Here is a 12,602-nt window from a genome sequence, read left to right as displayed (position 1 = left end):
CACCAAGATCCGTAAGTCAGGGAGGCTTCCCAAAGTGACACCTAAGCTGGAGTAAGAGCTAACCAGGATGACAGGGACAGAACTTGCTTCAAACAGAAACAGGCATTTGTATTTGCAATGCTTGGACAGGGTTGGCAAACTATGACCTCATATTCCCCACCCCTTTATATGTTGAGGTGACATTCACAAAACATAAAATGAACCATTTTAAAGCATATGATCGAATGGCATTTAGGACATTCACAATGTTGTGCAACCAAAACCTCAGCATAGTTCCTAAACATTTTCATCAGCCAGAAGAAATTCCTGTGCCCATTAGTCAGGCCCCAGTCCTCTGACCCCAGTCCCCTAGCAGCCACCAATTCTGCTTTCTAGCTCCATAGATTTACTGATTCTAAATATTTCATATAAACAGAATAATAAAACATGAGGCCTTTTGTGCCTCACTTCTTTAACTTAGGAGGGTTTTTGAGGTTTATACATGTGTAGCATGTATCAGTACTTCATTTTTAGGGTTGAATAATATCCCACTGTATGAATACACCACAACTTGTTTACTCACTCATTTGCTGGTGAACATTTGGGCTGTTTCTACCTTTTGGTTATTATAAAAAGTACTATTATGAACATATGTGTAAAAGTTTTTGTGTGGATACGTTTTAATTTCTCTTGGGGAGACACCTAAGAGTGGAACTTCTGGGTCAAATGATAATTCCATGTTTAACTTTTTGAGGAACTGCCAAACTGCTTTCCATAGCATCTAAACAATTTTATATTCCTAACACTAAGTAGGAAGGTTCCAATTTCTCCACATCATTGCCAACCCTTATTTTCCACTTTGTAAAAATTATAACCATCCTAGTGGGTGAAAAGTGGTGCTTTACTGTGGTTTTCAATTGCATTTTCCTAATGGCTAATGATGTCAAGCAAGTCCTTTGCCCATTTTTTAATTGGGTTGACTTTCTGTTGTTGAGTTGTAAGTGTTCTTTGTATATTCTGAATACTAGATCCTTATCAGATACATGATTTTCAAATATTATCTCCCAGGTTGTCTTTTTTTGTGTGTGAGACGGAGTCTCGCTCTTCTGCCCAGACTAGAGTGCAGTGGTGTGATCACGGCTCCCTGAAACCTCTACCTCCCGGGCTCAAGCGATTCCCCTGCCTCAGCCTCCAGAGTAGCTGGGACTACATGCATGAGCCACCACACCCAGCTAATTTTTTGTATTTTAGTAGAGATGGGGGTTTCACCATGTTGACCAGGATGATCTCGCTCTCTTGACCTCGTGATCCACCCACCTCAGCTTCCCAAAGTGCTGGGATTACAGGCGTGAGCCACTGCGCCTGGCCCCATGTTGTCTTTTCACTTTATTGACAATATATTTTTAAGCACAAAAGTTTTTAATTCTGATGAAGTCCAAATTATCTATTTTTAAATTTTGTTGCTCAGGCTTTTGGTGCTACTATACATAAGAATCCATGTGAAAGCCAAAGCTTTCTCCCTATGTTTTCTTCCAAGAGTTTTGTAGTTTTAGCTTCTCCATGGAAGTTTCAGATCTATTTTGAGTTTATTTTTGTACACAGTGTGAGGCAGGTGACCAATTCCATTCTTTTGCATATGGATATTTAGTTGTCCCAGCACCATTTCCTGAAGAGACTACTTTCCCCATTGAACACTCTCTACTCTTGTCAAAAATCAATTGGCCACAGATGTGGGAGTGTATTCCTGGACTTCACATTGTTTTCCCATTGGTTTACATGTCTATTCTTATGCCCATGAGGTGTTTCACTGTTGGCAAATGCATGGGATTTTAAAATTTGTTGGTTTTTAGTTTGCCAGTAAAGCATAAACAAGTAATTATGATTTATCATTTTTGTTTTATATTCCTCAAACATAATAATTTCTTGGTGAAGAGGTATAATTCCCATATGGCATAATTTTTTGTTTGTTTTCTTTTGTTTTTGAGACAAAGTTTCACTCTTGTTGCACAGGCTGGAATGCAATGGTGCGACCTTGGCTCACTGCAATCTCCGCCTCCCGGGTTCAGGCAATTCTCCTGCCTCAGCCTCCCAAATAGCTGGGATTACTCGCACATGCCACCACTCTTGGCTAAGTTTTGTATTTTTAGTATAGATGGGTTGATAGGGGCAGCCTCCCAAAGTGCTGGGATTACAGGTACAAGCCACTGTGCCCGGCCCTTCTAAGAGTTTTGTAGGTTCAGTTCTCACATTTATGTCTGATCGATTTTGAGTTTTTTAGTATTATGAGATAGGGGTATCATTTAATGCTTCTGCATACAGATATCCGGTGTCCAAAAACCATGTATTGAACAACTATTCTTTTCTTCACTGAACTGTCTTGGCAACCCTGTAAAGATCAATTGACCATAAAGGATACAACATTTTGATTAGACAAGAGGAATATATTCAAGTGATCTATTATACAACATAGTAATTACACTTAATAACAATGTACTGTATATATGAAAATCACCAGGAGTAGATGATGTGTTCTCACTACCAAAGATAAGTATGTGAGATAATGCATAAGTTAATTAGCTCGATTAGGCCATTCTACAATGTATACATTTTTCAAAACGTCATTTTGTGCATCATAAATATATACAATTTTGTCAATTAAAAATTAATGAAATTTTGACCGGGCAAGGTGGCTCATGTCTATAATCCCAGCACTTTGGGAGGCCGAGGCAGGCAGATCACTTGAGGTCAGGAGTTTGAGACCAGCCTGGCCAACATGGTAAAACCCTGTCTCTACTAAAAATATAAAAAGTAGCGAGCGTGATGGTGCATGTCTATCATCCCAGCTACTTGGGAAGCTCAGGCAGGAGAATTGCTTGAACCTGGGAGGCAGAGGTTGCAGTGAGCAGAGATTGTGCCACTGCACTCCAGCCTTTGTGACAGAGTGAGACTCTGTCTCAAAAAATTTAAAAAGATAAAAAATATTAAAATTAATAAATTTTTTAAAACTATGTTTATACTCTACTGATATTATTTCGATTTAGAGAAATATAACTTATTAAAAATAACCTGAGCAGTGAGACCAGCCTGGCCAACACGGTGAAACCCTGTCTCTACTAAAAATACAAAAAAAAATTAGCCAGGTGTGGTGGTGTATGCCTGTAATCCCACCTACTCTGGAGGGTGAGACAGGAGAATCGCTCGAATCTGGGAGGGGGAGGTTGCAGTGAGCTGAGATTTAGGCATTGCACTCCAGTCTGGGTGACAAGAGTGAAGACTCCATCTCAAAAAAAAAAAAAAAAAGAAAGAACCTTGAGTAAATTTAAATTTATTTCTAAGTTGATGCTTTGGCTAGGTTTTTATAATTCTAAAATTTTTATTTGGTTTCTGTTCCTTTTAATCAGAAAATTAACTTTCATACCCCATTCACAAACCATTGAAGCTGATTTTGAAACTTAAAAGAAATCACCAGACACCATTCAAAAGCCATCTTCCCTTTAGAATGACTGCTGGGATGCTAAGGTTTTTCATAGCATATCATTATTAAAGGTGATACAAATAAATGGGTCAGATGAGGTGGCTTATACCTGTAATCCCAGAACTTCGAGGTGGGCAGATCACTTGAGGTCAGGAGTTTGAGACCAGCCTGATCAACATGGTGAAACCCCGTCTGTACTAAAAACACAAAAATTAGCTGGGCGTGGGGTCACGCACCTATAGTCCCAGCTATTTGGGAGGCTGAGGCATAAGAATCACTTGAACCTGGAAGGTGGAGGTTGCAGTGAGACAAGTTCATGCCACTGCACTCTAGCCTGGGTGACAGAGTGAGACTCCATCTCAAAAAAACAAATAAAAAAGAAAAGAGAAAAGAAAAAGAAAACCTGGCTTTTGGGCACATCACTTTTCTAGGACTCATCTATTCTTTTTTTTTTTTAAATTTAGAGATAGGTTCTTATTCTACTGCCCAGGCTGGAATGCAAATACATGATCAGGGTTCACAGTAACCTTGAACTCCTGAGGTCAAGCAATCCTCCTGTCTGAACTTCTCAGGTAGCCAGGACTACAGGTGCCTGCCACCACACCCAGCTAATTTGTTTGCCATATATTCTTAAGTTAATACCACATTCTACTTTATTTTATTTTATTTTATTTTATTTTGGAGACAAGGTCTCACTATGTCACCCAGGCTGGAGTGTAGTGATGTAATCTTAGTTCACTACAACCTTTGCTTCCCAGGCTCAAGCAATTCTCCCACCTCAGCCTCCTGAGGAGCTGGAACTACAGGCGCATGTCACCACACCTGGCTAGTTTTTGCATTTTTTGTAGAGATGGGGTTTTTGTCTTGTTTCCTAGGCTGGTCTTTAACTCCTGAGCTCAGATTATCCACTTTCCTCAGCCTTCCAAAGTGCTGGGATTACAGGCATGAGGCACTGAACCCAGCCAGTACCATATTCTCAATCTATGCAGGTTTGTGGCAAGTTTCAAAATAGGGAAGTATAAGTACTCCAACTTTTTGTTTGTTTGTTTTAAGGTTGTTTTAGCTATTCTGGGTTCCTTGCAATTCCACATAAATTTTAGGATCATCTTGTCGATTTCCACAAAGAAGCTAGCTGGTATTCCAGTAGAGATTATGTTGAATTTGTAGACCAATTTAAGGAGTACTTCCATCCTAAAAGTATTAAATCTTCCAGTCCATGACCATGGGATATTTTTCTATTGAGATCTTTAATTTATTTTTCTATTGAGATCTTTAATTACTTCCAACCATGTTTTGTAGTTTCCAGAATATAACTTTTGTACTTTTTAAATTCATGCCACTGCACGGGAACAAAACCATGTAGTCTATTCTGGAGTAGAGACATGTATGAGAAAGGTCAGTTTACCTCAAAGTATTTTATTGTTTTTGATGTTATTATGAATGGGATTGCTTGCCTGATTTCATTTTTAGATTGTTCATTGCAAATGTGTAGGAACACAACTGATGTTTGCATACTGATATTGTATTCTGTAACCTTACTCAATTTGTTTATTAGTTCTAATAGTTTTTTTTACCAGATTCCTTAGGATTTCCATATACAAGCTTATGTCATCTGCAAATAGAGACAGCTTTAATTCTTCCATTTAAATCTAGATGCCTTTTATATTTTTCTCACCCAATTGCCCTGGCTAGAATCTCTAGTCCAAAGTTGAACAGAAGTAGCAAGAGAAGACATCCTTGTCTTGTTTCTGATCCTAGGGGGAAAGCGTTCAGTTTTTCAACATGAAGATGTTAGTTGTATTTGTTGTAGATGCCCTTTATCAGGGTGAGTAAGCCGAAGTCTTAGGTCTTGTTTCCCTGTATATCTGCAATGCCACTGCCTTCATCTAGTCACACATGCCTCATTTCTTCTGGGAGTTGCAGAAATGGAAGAGACCCTGAAGTGGACAGAAGTACTCCTTCCCTCTTTGCATATTCTTCACCTTTCTCATACATGTCTCCACTACAGAATAGACTACATGATTTTGTTCCTGTATCTGCCTTTCAACTAGTCTCCTGACCTCCAGTCTTCATGGTGGTCCATCCCCAACATCAATGATAGGATTTTTTTCCCATTCCACTCTGCTGCCAAGAAGAAAAATTGATTACATCATTCTCACTCAAAACCTGCTACAGAATTCCCATTGCCTTCAGTCTGGTCCCCACTCATCTCTCTAAGTCTTGCCCCTCTAGCTGCCTAATAAGCTTACCTACAGGTATCATCCACAGTGGATAACCTCAGGCTCCTAGAAAAAGCCATTCTATTCCATTCCATGCCTTTACACACACTGTTTCCTCCAAAGTGTGGAAGCTAGCAAAATGTAGCTTAGATCCTCCTGTGATGTGGGCTCTCTTGACTGAAGGTACTCATGGCTCTCACAGTACTCTCTTCAAACATGTGACAGTTATTTAATTACCAGAATCGTACGGATATGCCTTCCCCACTAGGCTACAGACAGATCATTCACTGGTCATCAGGACTGGATGATTAAGATCTATGTCCCAAGTGCAAACATCAGTAGTCCTCAAGTATCTGGTAACTGAATTAGCCACCAGGAATGAAGAAAGGGAGGACAGAAAGATACTGCTTTCATTATAAAAGAATATGAGTTAGTAACATTCCAGTCAGTCTTTAAAATGCAGTCTAAAGACTACTTCTTATAAATCTATGGGTTCCAAATTATTCTACAAAATTCCTCAACAACCTCTCAAAACAGTGCTAGAAATAGTTTATACAATGAACATCAGTCACCCGATGGAGTGCAGTAGTTAATGGGCCAAAGGTAAATTATTTGATCCAAGTTCAGATTTCTTTGTAATCTCTATTTCTCTCAGTTGCAGGCCTACTTTTGCCTTAAACCTATAACCAGCTTCTATTTTTTTTTTTTTTTTTTTGAGACAGAGTCTCACTCTGTTGCCCAGGCTGGAGTGCAGTGGTGTGATCTTGGCTCACTGTAACCTCAAACCCCTGACCTGAAGAGATCTGCTTGCCTCTGCCTCTCAGAGTGCTGGGATTATAGACATGAGCCACTGCACCTGGCCCTATAACCAACTTCTAATGACTTAACCATTCCACTCTAATGCTGGGCTTTGAAGTTCCATCAGACCAGCCTCCAAAGGCAGCTCAAGGCTTACCTGAGCCGAGATGCCTATGAAGAGCAGCCACTTCTGGTATTCATCAGTCCGGTAGTTAATCACCTGGCAGCACGCCAGGCTGGTATGTCTATCAAACATCTTAATGGGCTGGGAGTCTCCTTCCATGCTCCAGTGGTAGACGACTGTCTCGGTCACTAAGGCAACAGTGTTCACAGAAACCCATTTCCAGAAAATCACCTCTTCTGCCATAGTATGAGCCTTCATTTTACTCTTCATCTCAATATTAAAGATCTGAAGTGTCTTCCCAGCTAGTATTTGATATAATAGAGATTAAAGAAAGATAAATTAAAAATCTGAAAGACAAATTCTTATACTCTTAATTCTGAATTCTTTTAATATTACTTTAGTTTGTACCGGTGATCTCAATTACGGGGTCTGAAAGAAGCTGCCGGAGTAGTAATTAACCACACCTTAACATCTAAATATTGAGGAGAGCCTGTATATGTTAAATTCTTCTTCAGAAGAATATAAAAGTGTGTAAATATTTATAGATATGTTTCTTTTTTCTTTTCCTTTTTTTTTTTTTTTGAGATGCAGTCTTGCTCTGTCACCCAGGCTGGAGTTTAGTGGCATGATCTTGGCTCACTGCAACCTCTGCCTCCCAGGTTCAAGCGATTCTCCTGTCTTAGCCTCTCAAGTAGCTGGGATTACAGGTGCACACTGCTATGCCTGGCTAACTTTCTGTATTTTAGTAGAGATGGGGTTTCACTGTTTTGCCTGGGCTGGTCTCAAACTCCTGAGCTCAGGCAATCCACCTGCCTCAGCCTCCCAAACTGCTGGGATTATAGGTGTGAGCCACCACACCCAGCAATGTTGGAAATATTCTATATTTGCATCCATCACGGCAGATAATAGCTACATGTGGCTTTAAGCACTTAAGATGTATCTAGCAAGATATTTCAGGAACTGAATTTACACTTTTATTTAACTTTAATTAATCTGAATATTAAACAGCCCCATACAGCTAATGTTCAATAGGACAGCACAGTTCCAGGCAAAAGATGTGGCATCCATTCTCTGGCAAGAGACCCATAATGTTTCTACCTGTAGCAATGAACTAAATTTTGATTTTGGAATCTATATGAAATTTAGAGCTAACATAAAATATTAAAATATTGCTTCCCACTAAGATTGGGAACAAGGCAAGGATTATTTCTCTGACCACTTGTTTTGACACTAAGAATGATATGCATGATAAGGCAAGAAAAATAAAAGGCATAAAAATCAAAAAAGGAAGTAAACCTGTCTTAACTCACAGACAACATAATTATTTACAAAGAAAATCCTGCGAAATCTACAAATCTACGAATCTACAAAACAAATATTAGAATTAATAGGTGACTGCAGGAATGTGACAAGTTGCAAAGTCAATGTACAAAAATATCAATTGAGCTGGGCACAGTGGCTTACACCTGTAATCCCAGCACTTTGGCAGGCCGGGGCAGGTGGATCTCTTGAGGTCAGGAGTTTGAGACCAGTCTGGTCAACATGGCGAAAACCCATCTCTACTAAAAATACAAAAATTAGCCAGGTGTGGTGGCAGGCGCCTATAATCCCAGCTACTCGAGAGGCTGAGGCAGGAGAATTGCCTGAACCCAGAAGGCAGAGGTTGCAGTAAGCCAAGGTGAGGCCACTGCACTCTAGCCTGGGTGACGAAGTGAGAATAGGTCTCAAAAAAATCAACTTAATTTTGAGATGCTAGCAGCAAACAATTTGGAAATATAAAAAAGAATTCATAACCCCATCTGAAACACAATATTTAGGAGTAAATTTAACAAAGGGTGAGCAAAGCCTCTACACTATAAAATATTCCTGAAAGGAAATAAAGGTTTAAATAAGAGGCATACCATGTTCATGGATCAGAACACTTAAAATAGCTAAGATGTCATTTTCTCCTAAATCATTTACAGGTTCAATGTATTAACAATCAAAATCCCAGCAACCTTTTCCTTCTTTCTTTCTTTTTTTGTTTTTTTTCAGAGACAGGGTCTCACTTTGTCACCCAGGCTGTAATACAGTGGAGCAATTATAGCTCATTGCAACCTCAAATTCCCGGGCCCAAGTGATCCTCCTGCCTCAGTCTCCCAAGTAGTTGGGATTACAGGCATGCACCACCACACTCAACTAATTTTTCTTTTCTCTTTTTTCTTTTGAGACAGAGTCTCACTCTGTTGCCCGGGGTTGAGTGTGGTGGCACAATCCCAGCTCAGTGCAGCCTCCACCTCCCAGGTTCAAGCAATTCTCCGGCCTTAGCCTCCCGAGTAGCTGGGATTACAGGTGCATGCCACCACGCTCAGCTAATTTTTGTATTTTTTTGTCGAGACAGGTTTGGCCATGCTGGCCAAGCTGGTCTCAAACTCCTGACCTCAAGTATTCCACCTGGCTTGGCCTCCCAAAGTGCTGGGATTACAGGTGTCAGCTTAATTTTTAATTTTTGTTTTGGAGACTAGGTTTTGCTATGCTGCCCAGGCTGGTGTCAAACTCCTGGCCTCATGTAATCCTTCAATCTCAGCCTGTTGAAGTGCTGGAATAACAGGTGTGAGCCACCACCCCTGGCCCAGCATCTTTTGTTGGTGGAAAATAAATAATGAATATGGACATGCAGAGGACAGAGAATAGACATACCAATTTTGGAAAAGAGTGAAGCTGGAATACTTACGACACCTAATGTTGAGACATACTATAAAGCTATTAATAAAACCTATGTTATTGTCATAAGACACATGTATCAATGAAACAGAAGAAAGTCTAGAAATAGCTGCATGCTCTGATTGGATAAAAGTGCCTCAAAAAACTCAATAGACCCAAACACATTTTTATAAAAATGGAAAAATCCATCCTAAAATGTATATGGAATCTTGAAGGACCTCAAATAGTCAAAATAATTTTGATAAAGATGAACAAGGTGGGATGATCTCACACTTCCTGAATTTAAACCTCATTACAAAGCTAGAGTAAGCAAATAGTATGGTAGCAGCATAGAGACATAGACACCAATGGAATATATGAGAGAATCCAAAAATGAACCTTCACATATATTATCAAATGATTTTGCACACGTGTACTAGGACTGTTCAATGGGAAAAAAAGAATACTCTTCAACAAATAATACTGGGAAAACTGGATCCACAAAAAATAAAATTGGACCCTTACCTTATACTATATACAAACATTAACTCAAAAAACGGATTAAAGACCTAAACATAAAACTAAAATCACAGGCAGGACCTGAGTCCTGTTCTCTCACTTTCCTCCCCAGATGGTATGAGTTTCACCACTCGTTCTACTATCTTTTCTACCAACTACCCATCCCTGGGCTCTGTCCGGCTGCCCAGCTGCACCACCCAGTCTGTCAGCAGCCCAGCCAGCATCTATGCAGATGCCAGCATTTTGGGTTCCCAGATCTCCATGTCCTGTTCCACCAGCTTCCAGGGTGGCTTGGGGTCAGTGCCCTGGCCACTAGGATGGTCAGGGTCTGGTGAGAATAGGGGGCATCTAGAATGAGAAGAATGATTACCTGGCCTCCCTAGACAGAGTGAGGAACCTGGAGACTGAGAATTGGAGGCTGAAGAGCAAAAACTGGGAGCACCTGAAGAAGAATGGATGCCAGGTCAGCAACTGGGGCCATTACTTCAAGACCATCAAGAAACTGATGGCTCAGATCTTTGTCAATTCTGTGGACAATGCCTGCATCGTTCTGCACACTGACAATGCCCATCTTGCTGTTGATGACTTTAGAGTCAAGTATGAGATAGAGATGGTCATGCGCCAGTCTGTGGAAAGCGACATCCATGGGCTCTGGAAGGTCACTGACGACACCAATGTCACTGGGATACGTGTGACTGAAGACAGAGATAGAGACTCTCAAGGAGGACCTGCTCTTCATGAAGAAGAACCATACAGAGGAAGTAAAAGGCCTACAAGCCCAGATTGCTAGCTTTCGGTTGACTGTGGAAGCAGATGTCCAAATATCAGGGCCTCAGCAAGATCACAGCAGATATCTGGGCCCAATATGACAGGCTGGCTCTGAAGAATCTAGAGAAGCTGGACAAGTACTGGTCCCAGCAGACTGAGGAGAGCACCACAGTGGTCACCACACAGTCCACTGAGATCAGAGATGCTGAGATGACACTCATGGAGCTGAGATGCCCAGTCCAGTCCTTGGAGACTGGCCTAGACTTGATGAGAACTCTGAAGACCAACATGGAGAACAGCCTGAAGGAGGTGGGGCCTGCTACGCCATGCAGATGGAGCTCCTCAACAGGGTCCTGCTGTACCTGGAGTCAGAGCTGGCACAAATCCAGGCAGAGGGGCAGCAAGCAGGCCTAGCAGTACAAGGCCCAGAATATCCAGGTCAATCTGGAGGCTGAGATCACCACCTACTGCTGCCTGCTGAAAGACAGGAGGACTTGAATCTTGGTGATGCCCTGGACAGGAGCAACTCCATGCGAACCATCCAAAAGACCACCACCTGCAGGATAGTGGCAAAGTGGTGTTTGAGACCAACGACACCAAAGTTCTGAGGCACTGAACCAGCAGAAGCAGGGTACCCTTTGGGGAGCAGGAGGCCAATGAAAAGTTCAGAGGTCAAAAAACAACAAACAAGTAAAATCACAAAACGTTAAGAGAAAACATAGTGGAAAAGCTTGATGACGTTGGATCTTGCAATGATTTTTTTGGATATGACAACCAAAGAAAAAAAATAAATGAACTGGACAGCATCAGAGGTCACAAAAGAGAAAAAAGGCAACCCGCAGAATAAGAGAAAATACAGGCATACCTCTTTTTATTATACTTCATTTTACTGTGTCTTGCAGATATTGCATTTGTTTTTTTGTTTTGATTGAGACAGAGTTTTGCTCTTGTCACCCAGGCTGAAGTGCAATGGTGCGATCTTGGCTCAATGCAACCTCTGCCTCCCGGTTCAAGAGATTCTCCTGCCTCAGCCTCCCGAGTAGCTGGGATTACAGGCACCATGCCCAGCTAATTTCTATATTTTTAATAGAGATGGGGTTTCACCACATTGGCCAGGCTGATCTTGAATTCCTGAACTGAGGTGATGCACTTTTGCCTGGGCCTCCAAAGTGCTGGGATAACAGGTGTTTATTTATTTATTTTTTTTTCAAAAAAATCAAAAGTTTGTGGCAATCTTCCATTAAGCAAGTCTGCTGGTATCATGTTTCCAACAGCATGTGCTCACTTCCTGTCTCTGTGACACACTTTGGTAATTCTCATAATATTCCAAACTTTTTCATATTTGCTATGCTGCCCTATGATCAGTGATCTTTCACGTTATCACAGTAATTGTAAAAAGATTACAACTCACGGCTGGGTGCAGTGGCTCACGCCTGAAATCCCAGCACTTTGGGAGGCCGAGGCTGGTGGGTCATTTGAGGTCAGAAGTTCGAGACCAGCCTGGCCAACGTGGTGAAACCCCGTCTCTACAAAAAATACAAAAATTAGCCAGGCGTGGTGGTGCACACCTGTAATGCCAGCTACTTGAGAGGCTGAGGCAGAAGAAAACCACTCAAACCTGGGAGGTGGAAGTTACAGTGAGCCAACATCATGCCACTGCACTCCAGCCTGGGTGACAGAGCAAGAACCTGTTTCAAAAAAATTAGCTGGATGTGATGGTGGGTGCCTGTAATCCCATCTACTCTACTCTGAACGCTGAGGCAGGAGAATCGCTTGAACCCAGGAGGCAGAGGCTGCAGTGAGCCGAGATCATTTCACTGCACTACAGCCTGGCAACAAAAGCAAAACTCCATCTCAAGAAAAAAAGAAAAAAAAAAGGGTACTAATCAATAAACAGAATTAAGAGACCAGAAATAAATATTTATACTTATGGTTAAGTTTTATCAAAGATGCCAAGACAATTCAGTGGGGAAAGGATAGTCTTTTCAAAAAACCAAGTTGGGACAACTCGATAGATACACTTCCCCATAAAAAAAAG

General features: G+C 41.1%; 1 protein-coding gene and 1 non-coding gene across 2 annotated transcripts in view; one reads left to right on the top strand and one right to left on the bottom strand.

Moving 5' to 3' along the window:
• Window positions 1-12,602, bottom strand: part of CLTCL1 (clathrin heavy chain like 1) — a 184,620-nt gene that overhangs the window by 65,528 nt on the left and 106,490 nt on the right. Inside the window, exon 3 of the mRNA XM_064362833.1 lies at window positions 6,629-6,897. Within this exon, the coding sequence (XP_064218903.1) occupies window positions 6,629-6,897 (269 nt within the window). The remainder of the gene's footprint in view (window positions 1-6,628; window positions 6,898-12,602) is intronic.
• LOC135269145 (small nucleolar RNA SNORA15) lies at window positions 3,415-3,536 on the top strand. Its single transcript, XR_010337450.1, has one exon. It is a non-coding gene; the product is annotated as a small nucleolar RNA SNORA15 (small nucleolar RNA).

Source organism: Aotus nancymaae, unplaced genomic scaffold, assembly GCF_030222135.1.
Source record: "Aotus nancymaae isolate 86718 unplaced genomic scaffold, 86718_ANA_hifiasm-v0.15.2.pri h1tg000049l, whole genome shotgun sequence".
Taxonomy (NCBI): domain Eukaryota; kingdom Metazoa; phylum Chordata; class Mammalia; order Primates; family Aotidae; genus Aotus; species Aotus nancymaae.
The sequence above is the reverse complement of the archived record's forward strand: the minus strand, read 5'-3'. Positions and strand labels throughout refer to the sequence as shown.